The sequence below is a fragment of the Perca flavescens genome, chromosome 20, assembly GCF_004354835.1.
Source record: "Perca flavescens isolate YP-PL-M2 chromosome 20, PFLA_1.0, whole genome shotgun sequence".
In the NCBI taxonomy this organism is placed as follows: domain Eukaryota; kingdom Metazoa; phylum Chordata; class Actinopteri; order Perciformes; family Percidae; genus Perca; species Perca flavescens.
In genome coordinates, this window is record NC_041350.1 from 14,518,686 (window position 1) to 14,546,240 (window position 27,555).

The 27,555-nt window shown below is 41.8% G+C and overlaps 1 protein-coding gene across 2 annotated transcripts; it reads right to left on the reverse strand.

Annotated features, from left to right (window-relative positions):
• Window positions 1–3,884: 3,884 nt before the first annotated feature.
• On the reverse strand, window positions 3,885–27,542 carry LOC114546993 (G patch domain-containing protein 2-like). 2 transcript variants are annotated; one of them, XM_028566206.1, is made up of 11 exons: window positions 27,328–27,542; window positions 25,350–26,003; window positions 17,781–17,842; window positions 16,722–16,880; window positions 16,531–16,616; window positions 16,376–16,440; window positions 16,230–16,269; window positions 16,024–16,115; window positions 11,475–11,563; window positions 6,026–6,063; window positions 5,429–5,580 (listed from the first exon to the last, which is right to left on the reverse strand). In XM_028566206.1, exons 2-11 carry the CDS (start codon window positions 25,997–25,999, stop codon window positions 5,518–5,520), a joined length of 1,344 nt encoding a protein of 447 aa, XP_028422007.1. In that variant the 5' UTR covers window positions 26,000–26,003; window positions 27,328–27,542; the 3' UTR covers window positions 5,429–5,517. The 2 variants fall into 2 exon arrangements, with proteins under 2 accessions (XP_028422006.1, XP_028422007.1); XM_028566205.1 differs by lacking the exon at window positions 6,026–6,063 and having other exon boundaries at window positions 3,885–5,580.
• Window positions 27,543–27,555: the final 13 nt, after the last annotated feature.

Sequence of the window (27,555 nt, forward strand, 5' to 3'; positions counted from 1 at the left end):
GAAATGAAAAGGGATGGTGCTGGTGCAAAGACACAGGAGAAGCAGTAGGACAAGCACAGATGCCCTGGAATCTGCTCTCCCTCAAATACACAAGAGGACCAACGCATGCACACCAATAAAGCACACTGAGTGAATGAACAGACTGCACATGAGATGATTCAGAAAGAATTTATACACCAAGTTTCACAGTCAGATCTGGTGTCAGAGACTGAGCCGTGCCTATTCTAAACCGGATACATGAGACACATCAAGCAGAGTGTTATCTCTTGCTAAGTGAATATTGCATTCAGCTGATATGTGATATTTGAATTTCCCATTAGGGGGGGGATGTGTGTCGGAGTGAAAAAGCTCAGTGATGTTTGCTCATTTCAGAGCAGGCAGTGAATGGAAACCTTGCTTCACAGTTGCAGTGTGTCATGGTGGTGATAAGGATGAAGTGATGGAGGGGGACTCCTGAGCGGGTGACTAGTAAGAAAACTGACTGCTGTTACTCACAGGGTCACCTACACAGGAGCTTACAAGTCAGTTTGAAGACTAACTATCATTTACTAGAAACTCAACCTGATCACTGTGATCTTCTCCAGCAGAATGAAATCGGTCATTATATCGACTTGAGACACTCCAGTCTATTCACGTCTGTCAATTTGTTCAAACTCGGCTTTCAATTTCCCATCGTGAAAAGAGAGTAAGAGAGGGTAACGTCAAACTCCCAAACATGACTGAGCTGGCTCTTTCTGACGAGAGGAAACCATTGATTTTTCCTCCATTTCACCATCAATCTGGTGGAGAAGAGGTGGCTGTGGGTGCTCAGACAGCTGATGATGTGATTTGTAACCGTGGCCCACCGGTGAGCAGAGAGAATTGCTCCGACTCTCAACACATGGCAAAGTGACTACCACCGTCTTCAGCATTCAGCCACAAGATTAACAATGGGCCATCTACTGATGATCTCCATCGGCAGATGGAGTATTTTATGTCAGTCACACTAACATTTGTACTCAACAGTCAGTCTTGTGAGGCTTCACACACTCCAATATGAAATGTTTTGTAATGTAAAAAACAATCATTTTCATTATCGATTAATTTGTTGTAAAAAAAAAAAAAATTGTGAAAAATGCCACAGGTTCCCAGAGCCCAAGGTGATGTCTTCAAATTACTTGTTTTGTCCTACCAAAACCCAAATATACTCCATTTACAATGATATAAAACAAGGACATTCATTTTAGAAGCTTTTTAGAAGGTAGACAAGGTTTGGCGCACTATGGATAGCAATGTTGGTCTGTATGTTGGTTGGTTGGTTGGTTAGTCTGCCCACCTCTTGGCAGACTAAAATACATAATGCAATAACAACCACATGGATTGCTATGAAATTTTGTACAGACATTCATGGTCCCCAGAAGATAAATCCTAATGACTTCTCTTCTTGTGCCACTATGCCACCTTCAAATGTTCATCACACTAGACTTTTCATCTAGCTCCATACTAATGACATTCACAGCCTCAGATGTACTTTTTGTTTAGTGCCAATTAGCAAATGTTAGCATGCCAACACGCTAAGATGGTGAACATGGTAAACAATATACCAGCTTACAAACAGCATGTTAGCATTGTCATTGCGAGTATGTTAGCATGCTGACATTAGCATTTAGCTCAAAGCACCGCAGCGCCTGAACCTCACAGAGCTACAAGCATAGCTAGACTTAAGTCTTGTTTCTTAAACAATTGATTAATAAATTATCACTTTATCTGATGATTTATTTTCTTAATCAACTAATTGATTAATCAACTAGTGTTTCACTAATAATGTATTATATAATATCTATGTCAGGGGAAAAGTAGGTCTAAAAAACTGGTTTGAGATTTAAAAAAATACTACTGTAACGACATTCCCCGTCTCTCTCTCTCTCTCTATACTACTACTAATACTACCAAATAAGACTAATATGCACATATACGTCAATAATTGTGTACACTGTATAACCAGAATTCATTTTAACATATAGATTTCACACAATTATTTATTGCACACAAATTTCAGTATTTGAAATAAACAGATACCACTTTTTTTTTCTATGAATACTCATGACATGGAGTCATGACATTTTATGATCTTAACAAAAATCCCATTTATATAATTTTGAAGATACACAAATGACATAAATAGTACAACTACTTACAACAGTTTCTTATCCATAATAGTCCATAATCGTGTTCATACAGAGTTTATTCAAAAGCAGAGTATCCACCTCATACTGACATTTATTTTGACATAACACATAGAAAACAGAGCTACTGCATAAACGCTGCACTGCAGGTTTGATTGAATGTTACCATTGTAATATCTCTCTAACATGTAGTGACACAGGGCAGGCTTTCTAAGGGAGGAGTAATCCTCTTTAGATCATTTGCAAAGTAATTAGGCATGCCTCCACTACTATTAAATATAAAGATAACAGCCTATGAGATAAGATGCTATTTGTACTATGTATCAAATGTGGATAGCTGCCTAAGAACCCTGATATCAGGGAGATATATTTAAATCCTTGTATTTAATTAAAAAAATACAACAGTAAAAAAAACTTAGAGAGACATATCTACTCTACTATCTACAGTATCGTGAAATTGAATTCATGAATTTAATGTCCTTAGACCTAAATCTTCAATTAATGGAACTATATTTATGGATCACATCATAAATACTACACATTTTATACAGTGCAATCACTTTAAATGCATGGCTACATGGATAATATCAACTCTGACATTCTACTGAACAAGGCAAATATATAAATACTTTTAGCTGCCAAAAACACACGAGATAATGTAAAATATATTGATCACTGCTAGTGCAGCATCGCCACGCTGACAATCACAGGAAACCGTGACCACACAAGGTTGGATTTCATTGTGAGAAGGGTGCCCCGATCAAACCGGATCACTTTTGAAACCCAAAGTGAGTTGAACTACGGTGACTCATAACGTGCATTTGTCAGCAGGAACCAGAGAGCCTCTTTTGCATGTGATTCTATCACCACTACACAGCAAGAACTAACGCCACTGACATGGAGCTAACAAAAAAAAAAAGCTAATTCCCCACTGACCTGTGACCAAGGAGCAAGGGGCTGCCCGGCATGCATACAGAAGAGGTTCAAACAGAGTTTATGACTGCATTATCTCTCCTCTTCCTCATCACCTCTCCACCCATCAGTGGACACTAGAAGCCACTAGGCTGGAGCAGACAGACCAGGCATCACTCATTCACTCGCCTCCTAGGTGCCTTTGTCAGGTGATTGCTGGCGGAAAAAGGAAAACAGATCAATACATCTCCCATGGGCCTGACAGGTAATCTTTACCTGGGATGAAATATGAGTGGTACCAGCCTGCTGGATTCCTTAACTGTAACAGGGCAATTGACTGGCTGCACGGAAGCCATTCCCCCACTTCCTGGCCATTGGAAATACATTTTGGAGGCATACAGTCTGGCTGAGATGTCATTATGGTGACTGCTAATTACCAGAGAGGCAGGAGAGGTGTTTCCCCTCCTGCTACTAATGAAACTGTATCTGAACTGATGTGTCTTCCTTCCCTGTCAATGCCTTGGCACCAAAACACAGACTGACGGATAGGGCAATGGCGCAAAGCTCGCCTTAAAACACTACACAGTCAATATTTGTCAACATGTCTAGGGGCATATGTCTTGAAGAAGAAATCAATGTATTTATCAAAAGCTTCTTTTTTCTAATTATGAATGTATTCAGTCTGGACCATGTATTCCTGGTGTGAGAGCCCACTGTGCTGCTGGACTCCCTGGTCGGACCCTGCAGCGGTAGCCAGGAGTGTGCGTGTGTGTGTGTGTGTGTGTGTGTGTGTGTGTGTGTGTGTGTGTGTGTGTGTGTGTGTGTGGGGGTTGCTCTGCCTCAACACTTTGACTGATTCCTGTGGCAGGATGTCTTGTGTGAGGTATCCATTTAGATGAGTGTGCACACACAGCATTTATAAATGTCATCCCTGGCCAACATGATCACATAAAGCCTTCTCAGACGGATTATTGCAGACGTATAACTCACGTTAATTGGCAAATCTCATTCTACGAAATGCGATTCTTCTCTTAAATAAGGCTTTAAAGTGTCTGAAAAGACATGCTGAATGTAGCTGGTGACAAGGCAGTTTGTTTCACTAAAAAGGTATCATGTAATCATTATAGAAAGTGCATTCATGTGCCTTTTGGCGCTCAGATAAGCTTTTTAAAAGCATCTAACTTTTGCATGCGACCAAATTCACTCTGTTTTCTCTTCACGTCAACATTTCACTTTAAAATACCTTTTCAAGACACTCTCTAGCAGAGATTATGTACAAGTGTATGTGTTTGTGTTTTTAAAGAACGTTATCACCTATGTGGTTTAGGTCAAGTAGATTGTACTTCACTTGACTCCTATATAAAAATGCAATCTTCTGAAAATACTGCTCGTTTACCAGCTTGGTGAGAAGGGTTTTGTTTGATCTTGCTGTATGCTGCCATTGATCTTTTAATACATTTGATGCCAAGAGAGCTGGGGAAATGTATACCCCAAGGGTAGGTGAAAATACAGTGTACGACTCTCCTCTCCTGTCTCCAACAGCTCCTTCAACTCATTTCTGCTGGCTCTCTGCACAGCAACTAATCCACCACTGCTGAAAAACAGCCTGTTCAAACAGATTTGCAGCTGGCCTTGAACTTAAATACTTTTGGGAACATTTGAATATGGAAGGTAAGCTGAAGAGAACAGAGGCTGCCCTCCGAGGACGGTGACTACACTCCCTCTGTGTTGTGCTAATGAGCACCTTTGTACAAACTGTAGCTTTTCAAATCCATGCTAATAGGAGGCCTGTACTTTGTGTGGCTCTCTACTGGTGGTCGCCTCTCTGAATCCTGTAGCATGTGGTAGCTAAACATTCTGATGCTCTTCTGTCTCGGAGCTGGCCACAGTACGTGCTGCCTGCATGGCCATTGTTGTCTGCCGTAAAGAGGAGACCCCCCCCACCCCCTCCACCCCGGCCACAAAACGGCCCTGCCTCACCTGACCCTACCATCCTCCCAGTGTTCCTGCTGGCAAACGCTGCGCTTCTAAAGTGGACATAATTGTTGGATTGTGTGGTAGCAGGTGGCCTCTAGACTGTGTGGAAACCGGATGAGCCTTCCAGCCTTAAGTCAAACGAGGAGCCTCTTGAAGCTGCTTTGAGGAGAAGGCGGAGGGTTTAACAAGGCTTGATTGCATTAACATTTGTCAAGCTTAATATACTACCTGGAAAGACTGGATCTAGCAGTAGCATGCTGATTTGAGGAGTAATGATGTGCTTTGTATTTTTTCTTTGTCATAAAGTTTGTACAGAAAGAGGAGTTTTGGCCTCTTCATTATCTGGCACAGTAGCTTTTCCTTTGTCATTTAGGTGTGCTTGTCCAGCCCCGTTCAGGTTCCTCATGGTCCCCCTGGAGGAAAGATGAACTCTGTAAACCTGGTGCACTTGGTCCCACAGTCTCTAGGGTTGAGGTGGCTCCCTGTGCCTCTGCTCTCTGGTGATCCTTATGAAATGGGTTGCTCGCTGCAGAGAGAAAAAAAAGAAAGCACACATAATATTCTGGACATGTAACACAACACTGAGAACAAACAGTAAAAGATACTCACATAAATCACATTTTCCTTGACTGCTTCAATGGACAGCCTCTCAAATAAAAATTAAATTTAGTACACGACTCATGGATCGCTCGCTGTTTTAGGTATATTGAAATAAAACTTTGAAGCAATCCTCTTCGAATAGGTTAAATATTAATGAGGTTTTGGTCAAGTGAGCCAAATCCAATTTGGCCCCATATGACTTGTGGACATGGTTATTAAAAGGCCAATCTGTGCTGCTCCTATGGCTTAACTTCTCCCCCTCCGGTTATGCGGTGTAAGAAGCTGTATGTTTTTAACTCCATTCATTGCACGTTCACATCTCACTGACTACCTTCCTTTTTAAAGACAGTCTTTCTCTTGATTTCGCTCACCTTTAAAGCTTTTTGTCTCTGGGAGTGAAGGGAAATATCTGAAAGAGAAAAGGGGCCAATTTTTGCAAAAGACAGAGGAACTCTAAAACAATTGCACTCCCTAACATGCTTGATAAATAAATCTTTCCTGATCTCTCCCCAAAAAAGTTAGCGGCGGTCACACAAGACATTTGTGAGGCGGTCCCAGAGCAGAGGACAAGGGAACTAGAAGTGACATTGTGGCTCTGGGCTGTCTCAAAGGATTAGGCATTACAGCATTCACTGGCATGTGCTTTTGCTCCTTCCCATTATATCTGCTTGTGCCTCTTTCCAGATGACTTCTTCCCCAAACTGATCCAGCGGGCAAGATAATTGATTAATATTTCTTGAGGGAATGATGACTAACCGTTGCCGAGTTTCAACCCAAACACTCAGGTTAAACATAGTCAAAGGCTTGGATCAAAATTCATTGGTTTTCATATTTGACAGATACACAGAATTGGCTGGGAACACTTAGTTTAGGAGTGTGTTAACATGCACAGGGCATACCAGATACTAGCCTTTATTCTAGGTCAAGGTCACAATAAATCTGTTTATACACATCTTTACATGTGATCAAGAAAGCAGATATTTACACTCATCAAGGCTGTACTAATTTAAGGGAGGGGACATTATTCCCGCTAATCGCTGTACCAGTACATAAGTTTCTCATGTTTAGCTCATAGTATGGTGGAAGAAGTACTCAAATCCTTTACTGATGTTAAAGTATCAATACAACAGTTTCATTTTGGTAAAAGTATAGTGAATATAGTAGAATTTTATTGTTTTTACCAGCCTACAGTAGGAGTAGGGCCACGCCGAAGGGTTGTGAGATGATTGATGGCGTATGGGGAAAAGAAGTTTGGCTATGCAAATATAATTTTTTCAGACTTTTCTGTAATCTTTGCTTTTTTGTGAAATATTGGACCTCAAGCAGTTTAGAGGGGAAACGTGTCTTTGGGGAACTTTCATTGGCATCTGATCTGACACTGGTTTTATATTAGGAGTCACAAGCCAACACGTCTGGAAAGACTAGTTTAATATTTAACAATACATTGCATTTAATAAGATTAGCATGTGTGGAATGTAGTAGAAGTAGCAGAGTGTAGCAGTGAGTAGCAGAAAATGGAAATACTCAAGTAATGTGGAAGGACCTTTAAAACTGTACTTGCGTAAATGTAATTAGTTACTTCCCACCACTAAACGTCTGTACGTATGTAGGTAAATAACAAAGTATTCACATACAACAACTCATTAAATATTCTAGTATCTTTGTACATTAATGTGTACAATACAAGATCATTTGAAAATGATTAATGTGAATAATCAACAGCTTGAATAAAAGATACTTTCATTTGGCCAAAACAGCTTCACTTACACTCAACTGGTTTTACATCAAGGTCGATAAAGCCATTACAACGCAAAGGTTTTCTGTCAATGGGAGAATTACAGTACATGCATTTATTGTGGGTGATAATGGGAGGTTGAATGGAACCATCTTACCATCTTAATAAGCTCTCATGTGATGCTCACTAAAAACAATCATTACAGGCCTTCCTGGAGCACTCCCCATCCCCGTGTTTATTAATCAGCTAATTACACATTGACAGTAATGGGCCTGCTGATTCCCACACTTAAATGAACAGGGCCTGAATAGCTCTTTAATGATTAGCCTTTGTGTTTCTCTCTCCTGCTCACTCTCCCTCCCCCCCCCCCTCTCTCTCTCTCTCTCTCTCTCACTCACTCACACTCACACACCATTATTTTTACAATTGAAAAAAATAGGACATTTAAATCAGACCTCCCGCTGAGAAGGTTTGCACACAGACGAGTCAAGAAGCCCCTGAAAGACTAAGCTGCTAAAAACGAATCTGTCTCCACAAACAGAAAACAATTAGAGTGGTAACAAGGTTCATGGTACACTATGTCAACTTGTGTGGGTTTCAGTGTTAAGCTCAGCCTCCAGCAACAGCAAAAACCACCATAAAAGTTTGGTGGAGCAGTGCAGGCAGGTGCAGGTTAAGACGGAGGAGATGGGGGAGGGGGGGGTTTGAAGGACGCAAGCAGGGTGCGGAGTGGAGCCGGAGAGGGCGAAATAGTGCGGTGGGCTGCATTTCTGTCAGCAGAAGTGATGGCTGAGTGGTAGCGTTATTTGTCTTGTGCTGCCATACGGCCCTCGCACCAGCCTGGGCATTAATGAGAGGGGGCCGGACCGCCGGGCAGGAACACGGCGGGCCTCAGACGCAGGTGATCTGTCACACAGCCGTCTTGCTTGGGCAAGGAGACACATGAAGACAGAGGGGAGAGGAGAGGACGCAGGGCTGACCAAGGGGCTGGCCTCCACATGGGGCACATTCCAACATATAGAGATAACGCACGACAGTCTGACGAGGTTAATCAAACTAACTTTACATCCTGCCTATTTACTCCAAACTCCTACTCTTCCTGAAATGTAGCACGCTAAATAAGTTCAACTTTGGGTTTACTGCTATCATCCCTTTATAGAGATAAAGATGAAGAGCATTATACAGTAGGAGACAGCAGGGGAGGACTAAAATTGCAATAATAAATTAGTCTGTGTGTGAGGCCAGCCAAGGCTATTAAAATCCATCAGGATCTTTAAACATACTGATTCATCTTTGCCTCACGAACAATTCTCCCAAAATTTTAGAGTGTGTAGAATGTATTTATTTCCATTCTCGATTATTGGGCATGGTGATTTTCTATAATTGACTCATTGCAGAATACAAATATTTCAATCAAATATCAATATTTTACAGAAATTGCACAAGTTATGGACAAAGACCAAATAAATCCAGTTTAAGTGACAATTTCAATCTGTATTTAAATAATAACTAATAATATAAAACAGAAAACTGGAATGCTTTGTTTTGTATCTAGTAAGGACTTGCTGGATTGAGTTGGATTGTTGGATTGACGGTGGTGAGAAAGGTAGAAAATGGCCAATTTACGGCTAAGAAATGGAGTGGTCATCTAATCCAAACAGATACCTGGCTTGATAAGTTGTTGTGGGTTTTTCTTTTTCACAACCAGCTTCAGCACTTCCACGGCAGTGCTAAAAGGGTAAAGAAAGAAGACAAAGCAACAGCTGGGTACCGCCTCAGTAATTCCCCATGGAGACCTGGAAGACACCTCCAGCCGCAGACCATTTTCACTCCTGATTACAGAGTTTCAAACAACCACTAACACATACAACAATCCACTTCCTCTGGCCAACTCAAACAAAGACTCGGCTGTCGTGTTCACTAAGAGCAACACTCTGTTCTTTCTATTAAATGTGGTACAACAAGCTTTACATGCAAACAAGATGTTTACCAGAAAACAACTCCACTCAACAAATCACTGAATCTGATTTTTGTCTCTGAACACCTTTATGTCAGAATGGCAACAAACCAAAATTTGTACACAGAGTGTGAAAGCTTGTCAGAGTGAATGTGCATCTCCGCGCGTTGTTGAGATTACTGAGGAGAGACATGGTGCAGCAAGCTGCCAAAGTAAAGATTTATACAGAGCAGTTGCAGCTGCAGAAACTGACATTGGACGACATGGGATGCATGATAAATCATGGTGGACAGGGGGCACTAGACTCAAGAAGCAGGAAAACACTCTGAACGGGGCTGAAGGGGGATTTGCCAATCAGGGACTCTCCTTCTATGCAATTTAAGAAACGGATCATCTTTGAGTCTCTTAATCCAAAACACATATAATAGAATATCTTATCAAATAAATTACAGAATCTCCATTTAAAAAACTAAAAAAACATTAGAAAATACAGTACGTATTTAAGTGATAACTGCCCTATTTGTAATTTGCATGTTTTGCATAGATGACACTAATAATTTATTTCATTTGTGGAAAAAAGTTCTCAATTTTTGTTTAAGATTCCAACAAACCTTTTTTTTCTTGCACCAATTACAACAGACTGTGCGTCTTTTAACTGTCGAGAAACTGAGGGATGCCCCTCGTTCCGCATGTTGAATATGAGGGGCCCTCAAGGGCCAGGGGTGAATCCTTTTTTACTTTTATGGGAAGTGGTTCAGCGCTGGGGAGGTGAAGGACAGAGTTGCCGGCCGTTCCATCACTCAGTGCAATAAATGGATGCAATCTGTATCCAAGTAAAGCATTGGCTGTTTTTAAATTCCACCTCTTTTATCCAAATGAATGATGGACCCTGGTACAGTGTACTGCGCGACAATATTAATATACATCAGAGGCCTGCACCCCTCACTAAATCAGCAAACAACCAGCATTTGTTATTTAAATGACAAACAGCAGCTGTGGGAAAGGAGCACGGAGAGGGGACGCAGAAGAAAAGGTGGACAAACCAATTCAGATTTCAATCCAGCAAAGACACAAGGCCCCGAGCCATGCCTCTAATGAAAAAAGGCAGCTCCACTGGTCCAAACAGACACAACGGCTGCTGCTCAGTGCCACCTTCAGCAGGGTGAACTCCACATAAAAGCTTCCTTCTTTTTGTTTTAAACAGGAAGCTCCAAACGTACACAGCCACTAAGTCTGCAACTGTACACTTACTTTTGCTGTTAACTCACCAAATATTTTACATTCTGTAATTGTGGTGGAATTACAGAAATGTATTGACAAGACTACGAGTCTACAGCCATGCTAGCTCTGCTAACTGTAGGCTCTGGCAGGCTGCATTTAGGCAGAGTGGTGCTTTGAGCTAAATGCTAACACCAACATGCTAACCTGCTCAATGATGATGCTCACATGCTGATTTTAAGCAGGTTTATTGTTTATCATGTTCACCAGTGATTCTCAGATTTTTCTGTCATGCCCCCCTTTCAAAAGCAAAAAAGAAATCATGCCCCAACATCCCCACCCCAGCAAGTACAGATTTCATTTTTATCAATCACATTAATAAAAACAAATCAGTAATGCATTGAACGCCATTTGTTGAGTTCCATTGGTCCAAACAGAACCATGGTATTGAATGATTTGAAAATCTGACCTGATGGTGGCACCAAATGTAACTGTTATCACCAAAATGATTACAATTCATCTTCATGGGGGCATGAAAGTCTGCACCAAATTCCATGTCAATTTTTTTAACAGTTATCAGAGATATTTCACTGAAAACCACATGCCAACCTCATGTTGGCGCTAGAAGATAAATGAGGGGATCCATCATTAGGATTCATCATGATTGTACAAAAGTTCATAGCAATCTACGCAATAGTTGTTAAGATATTTCAGTCTGGACCAAAGTAGAGTACCAACAGACCAGCACTGACATTCTTAGAGCCATGCTGCTAATTTCTTAGTTTTTACATGACAAAAATGATGCCTAAAGCTCTTTATTTGATAAATGTACAATTCTTAACACATCCAATTATAAATTAGGTGAGTGGTGAGAAGGCCGTGCTTCATTAGTACGTGTGGAGGGTGATACCTGATGTTGTTGTGACGGACACAGCTTCTGTTTCCCTCTTCCTCCTGATGTCACTCTGGGACTGGTATGCACAGAAGACATTAGTCTGCCTGAGGGTGGGGGGTTGTGGACAGAACGAGAACAAACGTTACTCACAATATGATGATGCAGCTCCTGCCCACAATACACATAAACATGTAGAAATTGAATAATTTCACAAAAGTCGATAAATGCCGGCAAGGCGCATTTGCAAACACAGCAGCTTACATTCAGCCTCGGTACGGTGCATATTTTGCAACATCTTAATTTTTCTTCATTAATACATAGTTTCACCAGAGAGAATATTCGATGAGGAGAGGTGCGAGGATGTATGTGGCTGAGTCATTGCAGAGTTCACATAAACAAATTACACCTGCTCTATGCCTCCTGTGTCATATGTCAGGCGCCCTGAAATAGGAAAAGCCCCCCACCAGCTTAATAGCCCTGCCTTCGGAGATGTAAAGTTAAGGTCAAGGTCCGTTCCATCACTGCGGGGGGGGGGGGAAGCAACTGATGTATGTGTGTATGTTTGTGCATGGGAGGAGGGGGACAGATTGTGTGAAAGAGAGAGAAGAGAGTTGTGTGAGGAAGCTTCAATAAGATATGACAGAAAAAAAGATTTTAGTTCAAATCTTGCACATTTTGCTTGTTATACACAACTAGACTGCATCTCAAAGAGGATTTAAAGAACAATATGGTGTATTGTTCTGCCAGTAAACATAACTTGTGAATGTCAAATGAATTCACGACAGATTGCAAAACAACAGAGGTTCATGCAGAAGAGAGTTCTTGTTAACCAGCGTGGCTCATTTTGGACGGCAGGCTACATAAAGCTCACAACGCTTACAGGCACATGCTACAATAAGGCCCCGTCAGGGCAGCCTTTTAACCGGCAGCGTGTTCCATGACCTCAACACCCATAAATCACATGACGGGTGTACAGGCGCGGGGTGTCGAGAGCTGTGCAGGGCCTGCTTTGAGCGAAGTCTCTATGTTGTATAATCAATAGATATAAAAATAAATGGCCTGACCGTTATTCTCTCCCTGCTACCCCTCTCTAATAAAATCCCAGTAATGCATATTTCATTTACTTTTATACTTATTGATTACCTGTACTCTAGTTAGTAAATCACGCGCCTATCGATCCCTCAATCGTACCTCTGTCGGACAGCACATAACCAGCCATTTGCGCCCCTGATAAAGAGCTCAGGCTGTGATCCCCACAGTAAATCTTTGCAAACTAACTTTTTAATTCCAAAATCGATCCCCGTTTAAACGTCGCATTATTTGACGAGGCATGCCTGCGGTATTAAAAGTAATACCCTGATGCATTTGGTCTTAATGTGTGGAGGTCCATCCCTCCATCTCTTCCCTCATTACACCAAGGCCGAGGCTATCCGGGGCCCTGCAGCCTAGAGGGAGGCGTGGGCCCTCCCCTGCTGCTGAGAGCCAAGAGGTAGTGCCGCTCCGGGGCCGCCAGGAGCCCACTGAGACACTTGGCACAATGCTAATCAAACATGAGAATACCATCAGCTGGCTCATTAACCAAGGCAACACACCACCATTCATCTCAGAGCAGAACCCAAAGGCTTTTTATAAGCATGTTACATGGCTCCGTGTAAAACCGAGAGAAGTGGTAAAAAACACAGCTTTTATTATTTAACATCTGTTACTTCATCAGTTTTAACAGCATGGCAGATGTTGGCCAGTTGTTTTGTCCCTAAATATACAGAAACTGTAATGAGAAAACAAAGATTGACTTAGAGGCAGTGAGCAATGAAAAAACAAGTAATATGTAATGAAGACGGCCAACAACAACTCAGTTCTATCAAAGACACAAGGACACAGAGGGAAAAGTCTCCAAGATGGATTTTTCAGGTCATATGAGACACTTTTAAATGCAGCACAGTCCCTTAGGGTACGGAGTAAAACAGCACCGACACAGGGTCAATTGTAATTTTGGCGCCCACATCCAAAAGCAAATATATCAATTAAAAATAATAAATCAAAAGAGGAGTGAGGAGCTGCAGTTACAAAATGGCCATCTATTTTCATTAGGGTACACGGTGCTTCAGGTGTGAGCAGGATCTCAAGATTAATAGAGGTATTCAAATGAATCAGAAAGGATTAGGGTCTCCAGGGAACATAATCAATAGCTCCAAATCAATAATCAATAGGCCACTCACACCAATATACTTACTGCTGACACCGAGATCTCACAATTAAAATGAAAACTGGGAAGGGAGTGGCGTAAGACTATGATTTATCTCACAGCGCAAGTGTCATTTAGAAATAAATAAGTCAATAGATAAAAGCTGCTGCTGCCTGGCTCAGGTGGGAGGCAGTTATGCATTTTAACGTGGTTGCTGGCCTCAAGCATTACAGCCAAATCCCATAAAGCAGTGCACCTATTCATGCGCCGATACGAGGATAAACAGCATGCAACCTCATACAGCCTTTATCACTTAACATCAAATCTCTGATTGTCGCTGTCAACTCGCGGCAAACAGGAGATGACAGCTTTTATTAATACAGTATCATTTCAACCTGGCCACAGTACAAGATTAATGCTTACACTCTGCCCACAGAGAAAACACTTTTCTCTCAAGGGTGTTTGGAAACAAAAGAAAAGTCAGATGTGTGGGAGTGGGTGCGCCAGAAATCGATCATGCGGATAAGATGCTTGAAAGAAATTCAAATTTAGTGAATTGAAATCTGGGGTGGACATTTTAAAGTTTGTTAAGAACAGGTTTGAGCAATTATAGCATTCCTCATTGTCATGCAAAACAATAACTGTAACTGGTGTTGTGTTTGCATGTGAATGTGTGTTTTGGAGGAAGTTAAAGGAAGTAAATGGGTGCCATGTGTGCAGAGTTGGGTCGTAAGGACAGAGCAGCCATCTCACTGGAGAGTGGATTTGAGCAGCTTGGGGAGATAGATTCAGCTTGTGCCGTCCAACGGGACACATCAGAAGCCCCTCTCGTCAATCCTCCCTCTCTCCCTCATTCATTTGGGAGTATGATTTATACTTTTTGAAGTGAAGGGTCTTGAATCCCACTATAAAGGAATTAAGAGGTCTCCCCTGAGTCCGCCATTCAAATGAGAGCATGGCAGGGATATGAGGGCTTTTTAATAGAGAGAAATTAGTATTCACAATGCCTCAAACTGGAATCTGAAGGAACCTTTCAGGTGGAGAAGAAAGGGCCAGTTTAGAAAAGAAAGCCCTAAGAAGTCGGGGGCTTTTCATAGCAGTCGTGTTTTTGCCCCTCATCAAGGAGTGCTAGAGCGCTCTGTGAAATAACCCAAGAGAGAGGGAGGAAAAAGAGCGTGTGTGAAACAAAATTAAGAATGCACCATAAATACGCAAAGTGGAAACAATACAATGAGGAGTCCCACAGTCTCGAGGCCAAGGGGGCAAAGCGGCTTCTCAATAGTCCCCCATGCAGATCCAGCAGTTCCACGGATGACTGGGAGCGAAGTGATGCTTTGACAAACATCTTTTGGAGAAACCTTTTTTGTTTTGTGCAGTACCAGAAATTCAGGTATTTGAATCTGCATCAGAACTATGTCAACACATAGTACTTCTCTATTTGGAAACGCTGACCTTGAAAACTATTGACTTGAAGTATTGCTGCATTCAACTGTAGCTATCTATTGTCAGTTCAGCTCAGACTTCAGGCCAGGATTTGACATCAACACTAATCTTGGGGTCCTGAAGACCCCGGGCCCTCTTTAAAAGCTAAAAAAACACACTTAACATATTTTTAACTTAACTAATTATATGAGAAATGCTATAAACAAGTTTTGAATTGATAACTTGGTTTAGAAGTCCTGTACAGAAACAACACATTACTTCTGTTGGGGGTCTTCAGCTGTTGACACTTTTTAAGCCAAAATTTCAAATGAGTTTATTTAAATTTCTCTTTGGTGTTTTATAAGTTTGTTCATAAGACGTCAAACAGGGAGTAACACGTCGCAGATTTTTGCAGACTTTTTGGCAAACAAAAGGAATATATATATATTTGTTCATACATAGCACATGTAAAACATGATATATTACCTTATTTGGTGTAATGACTATGCTTTTTGAATGTGCATGCTCAGTTTGTGCCAAAGAGAAGGGTTACCAGCAAAACAGGTTACGATGGATGTGGACACATATTGAAATATATGTGCATCTGTGTGTATTATATACCACTGCAAAGAATAAAAATAATGTATAAATGTAAGATTAAATCCTCCAATAGTGTATTTGCAACATTAAAAATACCTTGAATTCACCTATTTATGCAGCAAACCCGCTAGCTAACAATTAACTCTTGTAAAGTCACAGTCTCTGAGGCATCATCTTAACAAAGATTACTCGAGTCAACAGCGACCTATGCTCCATAAACTGATTCATTTAAATCAGAGGGCCATAGTCAAAGACTTGTCTCATCAATATATTGAGCTCTGATCGAAAACATTGAATGGTATCCCCGATAGGCCCTTGAGAGGCTGCTTTATTTAACTAACATGTGGCAACAACTACCTGTTTCTGCAGATTGAGGAGGAACATCTGAGATGGGAGCTCTCTGACACCATGTCAATAGGACACACTGGTAATGGGCACAAAGGGTTCAACTGGAAATTGAAAGTATCAATAACATTTAGATTTTGCAATTTCATCATTAAAGTCTGAACAAACTGGGGTCATGAAGATAATAAAGCTTGGAAAAGACTTGTATTAGAACATACCTGGCTTCGGTCTCGTTTTCCAACAGAAGGCAGCAAAAAGCTAAAAAAGAGATAATCAAAGATGCACAACGATGAGGAAAACGGATGCATTTAATACAACAAGAGTTCTATATCATTTTGAAAGAGTTTTAACCAGCACATCTTACTCTCTCTGGTAAGGATCTCGGGAGAAGTGTCCCAGTCTCTCTACAAACACTGGCATGCCGTTGCCCTGTAAAACACAAATCAAAGATACACAGTAAGAAACAAAGACCATAAAACCATATAACTGTTTTCTACTGAAGAGTAAGTTTGCTTTAACCTTGCTGGGAAGCTGCCTCCTGTCCTTCTTGATGCAGCATGCAGCATAGCCGGGCACTCGCTTCAGACGTGAATGATACCGATACCCTGCAACAGCACAAAGCACAATTATCTTCCTGTGTCGCAAAATGGTCGGAAAAGATCATTAATGTTAAGAAATTGTGTCTTAAGCACAAAATCGTCATCGACTACCTCTCTGAGAGGGCCGTGCAGGTTGCAGGAACGTGGGCGGGGGGCGGTTATCCTCGAGGGAAAGCTGGTTGTCTGAGTCCCAGCTGGACAGCAGGCCGGCCACACCCGTCCCGACTCCACAGTCCCCCTCGAAGAACCAGTCACTCTGCTCGTCATCGCCTGCACACAGGGACATGGAAGATGTTGCGTTGGTTAGCATTTCACTGCTGCAGCCGGCTTCATATTTCTACAAAGGTAGTACCGTTGCAGTCTTCATTAAAATGCTGAAGTCAAAAGCAACCCCCACCACTGCAGAATTGCTCGGTCCAAAAATCAAGTAGCGTTGTTGGTTGTGCACTTTTAACAACAGTACTGTCTGAGGATAATGTCAGAAATGAATATTGTAACTTCAAACTCACAATGTGATTGAGTAGTTACAACACACTTGTATAATGCTGTTTGGAGAAATTGAATTAACATTATATTCAGGCTTTTTAGAGTCATATATATTGGGTAGCTAAACTAAGTTGCTGAATATTTGGTGGTTTTACAAAGTCCAGTAGAGCTTCGACTGACACGTGGGTGCATCGACAATGACTGAAATTTCTTTTTGGGGTAAAATGCTCCTTTAACCACTACCAGACAACACACACCGGCCTGGTCCCCAGACGGCGAGCTCTCCTCAGACCTGTCAGTCAGCAAACACGCAGGAACTATGCCTCTCACAGTCAAGGTGTAGTGACAACTGTTAAATCAGAGGCTGCCTGGCCCCACCACGGCTAATGAGATTAGCAAAGGCTTCAGCGCTCATTAACACGACATGACAACGTCTTATTAGAGTCGCCTGGGTGCCCAGCAACCAGCCCATTGTATCGAAACCTCCCTCTCTAGCCCCAGCATTCCCTCAGAGTTGAGCAGGGTATTGTCCAAATCTGACAACTTGCCATCTTTCTTCAAGAACACTTCATCTATGAGCTCACAATACACCAAATCAAATCAAGTGTTCGAGCCACATTAAGTGACGAAGCTAATAATATTAATAGTTCCCACTGTATGTAAAAATTAAGATTTTTTTAATACCTTGTCTTCCCTCATCATTGGTGAACAGGCCAGGGTCACTGCTGCATGTACTGCTGGTTTCCCTGCAAAGAAAAGAAGAAAAACATCACATTTGAATGATCGCCATTGACCTGTTTTTTTTAATATCAATGACATTTGAGGATGAAGAACTCTGTTCTGATTTGTCATCTCTAACCTGATTGGTTCTTTTAGGTCAGACAATGTTATAGCATCTGAAAAGTAAACAATGTGAATCAAAAATGTACATGCCCCTGTAATGTCAACATTTAACATGTAACATTCAATAATAAAAATAATGGAGAAGTGTGGAGCTAGAGGTCGACATAAATGGAAATGACACAAAAAGACAGAGCGTGCCGTGTTCTCCCTTGTTGCGATAGCTAACACAAAGGCATGAGGAGAGGCTCTGATCGAAGCCACTGAGTGACATGCACAATCTAATTGAATATCCTCCGCTGTCAGCTCCAATCTAATCTGGCCTGCGTTGTGGAGGATGACAGGAGAGCGAAACACATTCCCCTGGCCGCCCCTCCCTCTGGGTGTGCCCCACACACAGAGCGACCCACAGACGTGCTGCTTCCACACAACAACTGGCCAACATCGGCTGTGTGGGCTGCCACCGCTTACTCCATTGCTGCTCCTCTCCACACCCCCAGGGCAACCCCTGTTACATTGCCTCCATACCCTCTGTGTGCACCCTCTGCTACCCCAGACCACCCTGGCTTTCTCTGACTTTCTCACACCTCAACCACCTTCAACTGGGACCTCCAGATACTCCAAGGTCATGTGTGTGTGTGTGTGTGTGTGTGTGTGTGTGGGGGGGGGGGGTCACGTGAGTGGCGGAGGTGACAAAGATGGACAAAAAAGGATTTCCTCTCTCTGAAAGTAAACCAAACCGTCACAATGGTGTCACTGCTCGCTTGTAACAAGCACGTGTATTAAATAGATTCTTTAAATATTTGTCTATTTCCAAAAGGCCTTTTTTGAATACCAGTTAGATTAAAGGGCACATCATTGCACTGGGTGACACTGGATCCTTTGTTAGTCTGAGCCATTCTCATACAGTATACAGCATGCTGTACTGCTGCCATAAATTCTCATGTGTATGTCCCACACGCATTAATCCATAGGTGAAAGTAGTTCCTAACAAATGAGTTTTAGTAATGTTTGATAAAAGCTACATTTCTTTAAATGCGTCAGTGTTGGCCAACTAATGTTCAACTATAGTCCTTACATTTACATATACTTTTATATATCGACACATATACAGTAAAACCATTTTTAAGACATTTTTTTTTCGTGACATTAAGATATACAAGTATACCAGCTACAGTATATCCTTTAAATAAAGCTTATCTCCATTCAGACTACTTTATGAAAGAGGGTGGGGTGGGGGCTGATGCTCTTGATTGCCTTGCATTTTTGCTTCCTGTTTTTCATCGCTGACCTTGCTTATAGGAGAAAGCTGCAGGGTCAGATATGCGCTGATACCGTGCTACGCCATATTGCAGAGGCCTGACGACAGCATCAGAGAAACGCCATCCAGCCTGCGCATCTTCCTGGCCAGATGGTCCTGCATCATCTCCCCTCACATCCACAAGAAGCAGATGTGAGAGGGAGCAGGCCTCTCCGGGGAATCTGGAGGATGTCTGGCCTAGCCAAGCAGTCCTGGACCTCCCCTCCACCCCCCATCCCAACCCTTTAGCCCTTTCTCCAGACTGATTCCCCAGGCCTCTGCTCAGCTGTACTCCACCTCTGGACACATTGGCTGGCATCTGGAGCACACAACACTCCAACATCAGTAGAGGACACAGCCACAAGCTCTACAACAACAACCATTTTGGATTTGATGTTTCATTTTATTCAACAACCTTTCTTAGAAATTAGGAACCAGTGATGATTATCTATTTACAGCAGCCTGACATCTTCTTCCATTTTCCATGTGTTTTCTTCTTATTGTTGGGGGGGGTTGTTCAAAGTTTGAAAAGAATCACAGGTACAAACAATTAGAGACACCCATTAAGTATTTATCCATATTAAAGGTGTAATGCGATGTCGCTTGAAGCATCACAGGGCCGATGTGAGACCGTTTCCATTAAGTACTGCTTAATTAATGCCATAAATAATTGAGACCCCCATTTTTCTTGGGACCAGAAGAAAAAGGAGGTGACCTTTGTCAAGTAAAGTTGACAAACATTTTGGGCAAACTTGGTGTTAGGCTCACACATAAAATAGCACTTCCCCCAGTCATGAAATATTCTAATGTGGATTAGGTGCTATACAAACAAATACGTCTTAATTACATTAAATACCATATGTCCATGGTGAAACAAAGGCAAGGGCAAAAACAAAAACTGCACTCCAGTGTTTTAGAGAGAACTTAGGTCCCCACATGGCCCCATTGTCTCTATACAAGCCAAAGAGGTGAAGCAAAACACAGTATCCAGATGAGCACTAATCATTAGGATATAATCCTCAGCTCCTGGGAGAGGCAGACCAGTTTGCACAGAGATTACAGGCTAGCCGCCATTTATTGAGCCTGGGCTCATTCTGCCAGAGGAATAAAGAAGAGGCAGAGACGGAGGGGGGCAAAGCGCTGATAACAATGGATCTGTGGGCTCTTCAAACAAGCCGCACCAACCCAAATCCATGCCCTCTTCCATGGGTGTCTGATTATAAAGTTATCCCGCCATCCCTGAGCTGCAGTAATTGGATTAGTCTCAGAGATTTATGAAAATTAACTTCGGCAAATGCTGCACTGCTTTTCCGAAAACTCCTCATAGAGTTTTCAAAATATAAATTACAGCACGATAAAGCCGAGTGTGAGAAAAGCCTGCACAATGGCTTTGTTTTTCTGGTGGCAGGGTTGAAGTCAACATCACCAGTAGCAGCTCACAGCTGGAGACGGAGGCTGAGCCCGGGACGGCGTCTACCCACAGGTGAGGCCTGCTTGCTGGGCCAGCCTGGGTGCCAGGTGGCCTCACTGCCAGCAGGCTGGGCCAGGTCTAATCAAGGATGTGGAGCCCAACTGGAGCTGCCAACATCTGCTCCAATTGAACTTGGGTGGCTGAAGTGACCTTGTGGAGAGACACATTTTAAGAGACCAGACACTCCATGTGAAAAAAGGTTAATGGAATGAAAGGAGACCAAAGAAATCAGAGTGCCTCAAAAGACATTTCAACAATGGCATCTGTGTCTGACATTAAATGGACCATATACTCTCGGAGTATAAATATTGCTGTTGTTCCACCCCTCATCGCTGCTGCTGCCATTTGTTTGTATCCTTTGCCTCCGCCACAGCTTAACCATTAGATTGTTCAGCCCTCAGTACAGTGTGGCAGTCCACTGAGCAGCAATCAAGAGCGTTGCCATTGTGTAAGTGAGAAATGATTGACAGCGTGCCATGGTGTTCCCATTTATTTCTTCTCCGGAGCTGTTTTCTGTCAGAACGGCTATTGATTTTTCCATAAAGTAAGAAAACAAGTACCGTTTCAGGGCTAGGGAGGTCAGCACAAATTAAACCAGAAGATGTAAAGCCTTCTGTCTGTCCCATTACCGGTTACCTCGAATGTCTTCTTCTCACATGTTTTATGTGATCAACAGATAATGAGATCAACAAAGGAAATACATTGTGCAGATGCATGAGAAATAGGCACTGAGAATACATACACAAATATATATATATATATATATATATATATATATATATACACACAGTATATATATATATATACAATATATATATATTTTTAGTAGGATCACCCTTTTGCTATGCAAAACTCCTAGTTATTCTATGATGAAGAACTGAAAGAATAAGTCAATAAATCAATAAATCCATTAATAGAAATTTAATCTGCAACTACAAACCCGATTCCAAAAAAGTTGGGACAATGTACAAATTGTGAGTAAAAAAGGAATGGAATAATTTACAAATCTCATAAACTTATATTTAATTCACAATAGAATATAGATAACATATCAAATGTTGAAAGTGAGACATTTTGTAATGTCATGCCAAATATTGGCTCATTTTGGATGTCATGAGAGCTACACATTCCAAAAAAGTTGGGACAGGTAGCAATAAGAGGCCGGAAAAGTTAAATGTATAGATAAGGAACAGCTGGAGGACCAATTTGCAACTCATTATGTCAATTGGCAACATGATTGGGTATAAAAAGAGCCTCTCAGAGTGGCAGTGTCTCTCAGAAGTCAAGATGGGCAGAGGATCACCAATTCCCCCAATGCTGCGGCGAAAAATAGTGGAGCAATATCAGAAAGGAGTTTCTCAGAGAGTTTGAAGTTATCATCATCTACAGTGCATAATATCATCAAAGATTCAGAGAATCTGGAACAATCTCTGTGCGTAAGGGTCAAGGCCGGAAAACCATACTGGATGCCCGTGATCTTCGGGCCCTCAGACGGCACTGCATCACATACAGGAATGATACTGTAATGGAAATCACAACATGGGCTCAGGAATACTTCCAGAAAACAGTGTCGGTGAACACAATCCACCATGCCATTCGCCGTTGCCGGCTAAAACTCTATAGGTCAAAAAAGAAGCCGTATCTAAACAGGATCCAGAAGCGCAGGCGTTTTCTCTGGGCCAAGGATCATTTAAAATGGACTGTGGCAAAGTGGAAAAGTGTTCTGGGGTCAGACGAATCAAAATTTGAAGTTCATTTTGGAAAAGTGGGACGCCATGTCATCCGGACTAAAGAGGACAAGGACAACCCAAGTTGTTATCAGCGCTCAGTTCAGAAGCCTGCATCTCTGAAGGTATGGGGTTGCATGAGTGCGTGTGGCATGGGCAGCCTACACATCTGGAAAGGCACCATCAATGCTGACAGTTATATCCAAGTTCTAGAACAACATATGCTCCCATCCAGACGTTGTCTCTTTCAGGGAAGACCTTGCATTTTCCAACATGACAATGCCAGACCACATACTGCATCAATCACAATGTCATGGCTGCATAGAAGAAGGATCCGGGTACTGAAATGGCCAGCCTGCAGTCCAGATCTTTCACCCATAGAAAACATTTGGCGCATCATAAAGAGGAAGGTGCGACAAAGAAGACCTAAGACAGTTGAGCAACTAGAAGCCTGTATTAGACAAGAATGGGACAACATTCCTACTCATAAACTTGAGCAACTTGTCTCCTCAGTCCCCAGACGTTTGCAGTCTGTTATAAAAAGAAGAGGGGATGCCACACAGTGGTAAACATGGCCTTGTCCCAACTTTTTTGAGATGTGTTGATGCCATGAAATTTAAAATCAACCTATTTTTCCCTTAAAGTGATACATTTTCTCAGTTTAAACATTTGATATGTCATCTATGTTGTATTCTGAATAAAATATTGAAATTTGACAATTCCACATCATTGCTTTCTGTTTTTATTCACAATTGTACAGTGTCCCAACTTTTTTGGAATCGGTTTGTATTTTGACAACTGATTAATAGCTAGTGTAATTTTTTCATGCAGAACATTTGCTGATTTCAGCTTCTCAAATATGTTGTTTTTTGCCACACTATCAGAATGGCTCTGGGGTCCACCACTTTGAGCCTAGTCTGGCTCAACAGATGTACATTGCTATGATAAAGCCTGACATACGGCGCATCCCTCTCGCTATCTCTGCTATCGAGGCTTAGCACAGCCCAGGACGGTTGTGATTGGTTTAAAGAAATACAAACAAACCAGAGCGGGTTTTTTTTTCTCCCTATCCCAGAATAAAGAGAGGTTGTGTAGCCAGACAATACTGCAGCGCTGACACAACACTTTGGAGATAGGTCTGGCAATGCAGGACTACTTTGAGCCGGACTGAAATATCTCAACAACTATTAAATGGATTGCCATGACATTTTGTACACACATTCATTGTCCCCAGAGAATGAATCCTAATAACTTTAATGATCCATTGATCAGATTGGCACCACCATTTTGAATATCATTGTAGCCTTTTTATGTCTTAAAGGGCTATAGAATAGAAGTTACTTACTGCAGAAGGTTACTACACAAATAAACTTGCCTTGCCTTGTAAATTTAAAAGGTGCTCTAAGCGATGTTGGGTGTCGGCACTTCTTGTTGACATTCAAAGTATTTTCAAACCAAACGAGGCTAGCTCGCCCCTCCCTCCTCCTCATCCCGTCCCCTCTCCCTCCCTTCCGTGCTTCTGCGCACTAACCCCCCTCTCCCCCCTCCCCTCAAATCCTTCTGTCGGTTATTGGCTGGAACGCTGGAAGACTGTTTGTTATGGTTCGCGGTGCAGGTTGGCACAGTTTGTTTTTGTTGGCGTTTGTGGAGCCTGAGCTGTCTACAGAGACCGCGTTTTTTTTTACAGTGTGTTCAGGGGACAGGCAGCTCACCGACAGTGAGGAGATATTTGCTGTATGTGACAAAAAATGTTGTAGCCTTAAAAGCGCGTGACATCGCTTAGAGTACCTTTAATATATGTAGGTTTTGGACTGCTGCTTTGACAAAATAAGACATTTGAAGACATTAAACTTAAGCTCAAGGAATGTACAATTACCTGATGTTCAAGGGATCAAATTATTGATTTAAAAAAAGAAGTATTCATCAGGTTAATCAACACAGAAAATAATTGTTGGTTGCAGCTCTTTATACCAAAAAAAAAACTGGGTGACGGCTTAATATAATCGTCAGTCATTTTGTAACAAAACCTGTCACATTTAGCCTTTTTGATTCCACGGTATATTGTAACCATTGCTTCACTGTAATAATATAATGCCCATCTTTGCACAGCCACATTTAGTTTTGCTAAATGAAATGCACACAAGAGGGTGCACTCTGGGACACTGGGACAGGCCGAGGTTTAATTACCCAGCCCAAGAAAGGAATTCATTTCAAAACAAATCAATACCACACCAAGTCACTTATTTATTTGTGACAATATTTCTCGAAAGGAAATAATGAGCTGGCAGATGCTCGGAGGCATAACTATCAACGATCCCTCCCTGGTGATCATTTCAGCAATAGGAGATGAGAATGAAGAGACTCTATCATTCATTTTTAATGTCAACTCAATACTTTAAAGTGGAGTGGTATGATTGTGATACTTTTTTTGGTTTAGTTGAGGACATGCTGAATATTGACAAGTGGCTCGACGAAGACAGGCAATATAGATCATCTTAAATGTCGCCTTGTTTAATTGCTCCTGTCTGATAGTAGTTATGCCCATGACTTTTATGTTATGGGTTTAACTGCCTTGGTAACTTTCCATTTAAAGGGTAAAAAGGGCTTTTAGAGTTTTGAGCTCCTTTTTCAGTATGGTTTTAATCCTGACTTTTTAAACAATTACAGGGTTAACATTTGGCTTGTTGCAATGCTGTAATTTAAATGTAGGCTTTTCGAAAACTGGAATTTCTTATTTTTCACAGATAATGAACTTAAAAGCCCTAACCCTCTTTTATATAATGCTAAATGTGGACTTGATATTTTCCTATAAGGCTTAACTGAGTAACAACATTGAAATAATAAAGGGTTAGGTTTGACTCTATCATAAAAACGAAAGGAGGAAGAAAAAAATCCATCCTTGAATCTAACATTACCCCTCAGACATGTTCTCATCTGCAGCATCTCTGTGTTCCTTGGACACCTTTCTCTTCCAGCACTTCTTTCCCATCAGCCTGGCTCCTTCGGTCTGTCGCCCTGCTCCAACCCAACCGCTCGACCTCTTCTTCGATCCTGACAGATGCTGCATCTTAGACGGCCTGTGTCTCTGTTTCCCATCTACACCAGAAACCTTTAACTTCTGCTGCAACCTAACTGTGACGTCTGTGGTCATACGTTTGACCTTCCTCCGCTTCCTGAGATGCCGTCCTGGATTATTGTCGGTGAAGGAGTCGGACTCTGGCCAGGAGGACTGCCTAGTCATGACGGAGCGCCATTGGTTGGTTGAAGTCTTGTCATCAGAGTCACTGCAGCTAGCCACAGAGGCAGTAATGGTTGAGGAAGAGTTCTCTCGGTATCGTATAGTCTCGTCCAAGCTGGACTCCGAGGCCTCAATCCAACACCGTCTGTGCTGCAGCGGATAGAGAGAAGATTCACGATAGCGCTTGTTGCGGCCTCTGCGCCGGCGGATCTGCCGGCGCTGGTGCAGGGGACTCAGGACCATTTCCTCCCACAGCTCCCCCAGCTTGCTTTGCTCTGAGGTCTGTTCCAGAGCAGACACCAGGTCCTGCACCAGCTCATCCATCATGGTGCTGGAACCCAAAGAAACAAGATACAGGTTAAAGGCAAACAGTTAAACACTATGGATAGCTACATCAAAATAAATAGATCAGTCTGACATATAACAGCCGTGACAACAAAAATAAACAAAAGCTGAATGTGAAGCCAGGGCTGAAGTGCTTTAAGATGCAGCTCCTACGATGACAACTCACATTCCTGTCTGACCGTTTCTAACGTTATTTTCAACAAAAAAAAGAAAAAAAGAAAAGTGAATATCTCATTATTATCAATAGTTCTGGGCAATATGATGATATATACTGTCAAAATAATGCAAAAATGTCTATCGTATATATATATTTTTAAATAATTTCTATTGCGATGACAAAAAACTAGTGGCCAAACTGTGTTATGGCAATATTTACGTCATTTGGACGACGCTTTATGTTGTGATCCTTGCAGGTTCTGTTAATTTTGTACTAAAGTTCCTAATCAAATGAGAAAATACTCAGTAGGCTACTTTTAATTCGTCAAGTATTTAATTCACACAGGAATGTACAAAAATAAGCTTTGCCAAGTGGTTAATTATTCCATATAGACTATTTATTTATTTATTGAATTACCAGAAAACATGCTATATGGTATCGAGATCTGAATGGCCTATATTGGAATAGAAGATTTGGGCTATAGCCCTAAATCAATGTTGCAACATAACATTACATATACCCACTTCTACATATTATTGAAAGCTGTGCGTAACTGTGGTTGTTGTGAATGGAAATGTGTTATCTCTGCTTCTTCCACAGTGGTCTTCTCTTCATTTAAGGCTGAGCACGGATATAACATATCAGTATCTGAATCTCTTGCTAGAGAAATCTATTCTGACCATTGGAGTTGACAGATTTCCTTCTATCATCTCCAGCTGTGGTTGTAAACACTCCGCTAAGAATGGACCTAGAATTGCCAAGGTAGATCTGCAATGGCGTTTTTCATGTAATAAAATAAACCCAGGATATAAATGTGGATTCCTTGAACGTCTGCACATCATCATCAGCTATAAAAACACTCACAGCATCTTCATAACTAGCTAAGAAAGCGACTGGGAAGCTGTACATCAGTGTAGCAAAAACAATAGCAGAGGTAGGCTGGGCTGTTTGCATGCTCTGTGCAGACTGTTACATAACAACATACACGAGAGCTCAGCACAAGGACAGCCTGAACAGCACACATCTCCCTTCTGTTAACAATCAGCGAAACACGCCGTTTAACATAGTAACCGACGTATCATAATACGACTCACAGCAGCTATCATGAGAAGGTTATATAAAGGCAGCGAGGCCGCAGTGTTTGAACACTCACCAGTCGCAGCTTGTCTCGTTTTGTTTTGTTTTCAGCTCAGCTGGGACGGTAGACGCACTTCCGCCCTGCTGCCCAGCCAATCAGGTGTCTCCGCCTCGCCAGCAGCCCGCCACACCGCCACAGTGTTCATGCAGATATGGGGCAAAAAGTCAGCCTGCTGCTTCAGATAATTTAACTTTATCACCGATCACCATAACACTCCTACAACAAGCTGACAAATGATTATGT

Excerpts from the sequence above, each read along its gene's own strand:
- LOC114546993 (XM_028566205.1), bottom strand. The coding sequence starts at position 25,999 with ATGATGGATGAGCTGGTGCAGGACCTGGTGTCTGCTCTGGAACAGACC. Across the intron at positions 17,843-25,349 it reads GATGAGAACATGTCTGAGGG|GGAAACCAGCAGTACATGCA; the intron begins GTAATGTTAGAT and ends TTTTCTTTGCAG. Across the intron at positions 11,564-16,023 it reads TCCTCAATCTGCAGAAACAG|GCAGACTAATGTCTTCTGTG; the intron begins GTAGTTGTTGCC and ends CCCCACCCTCAG.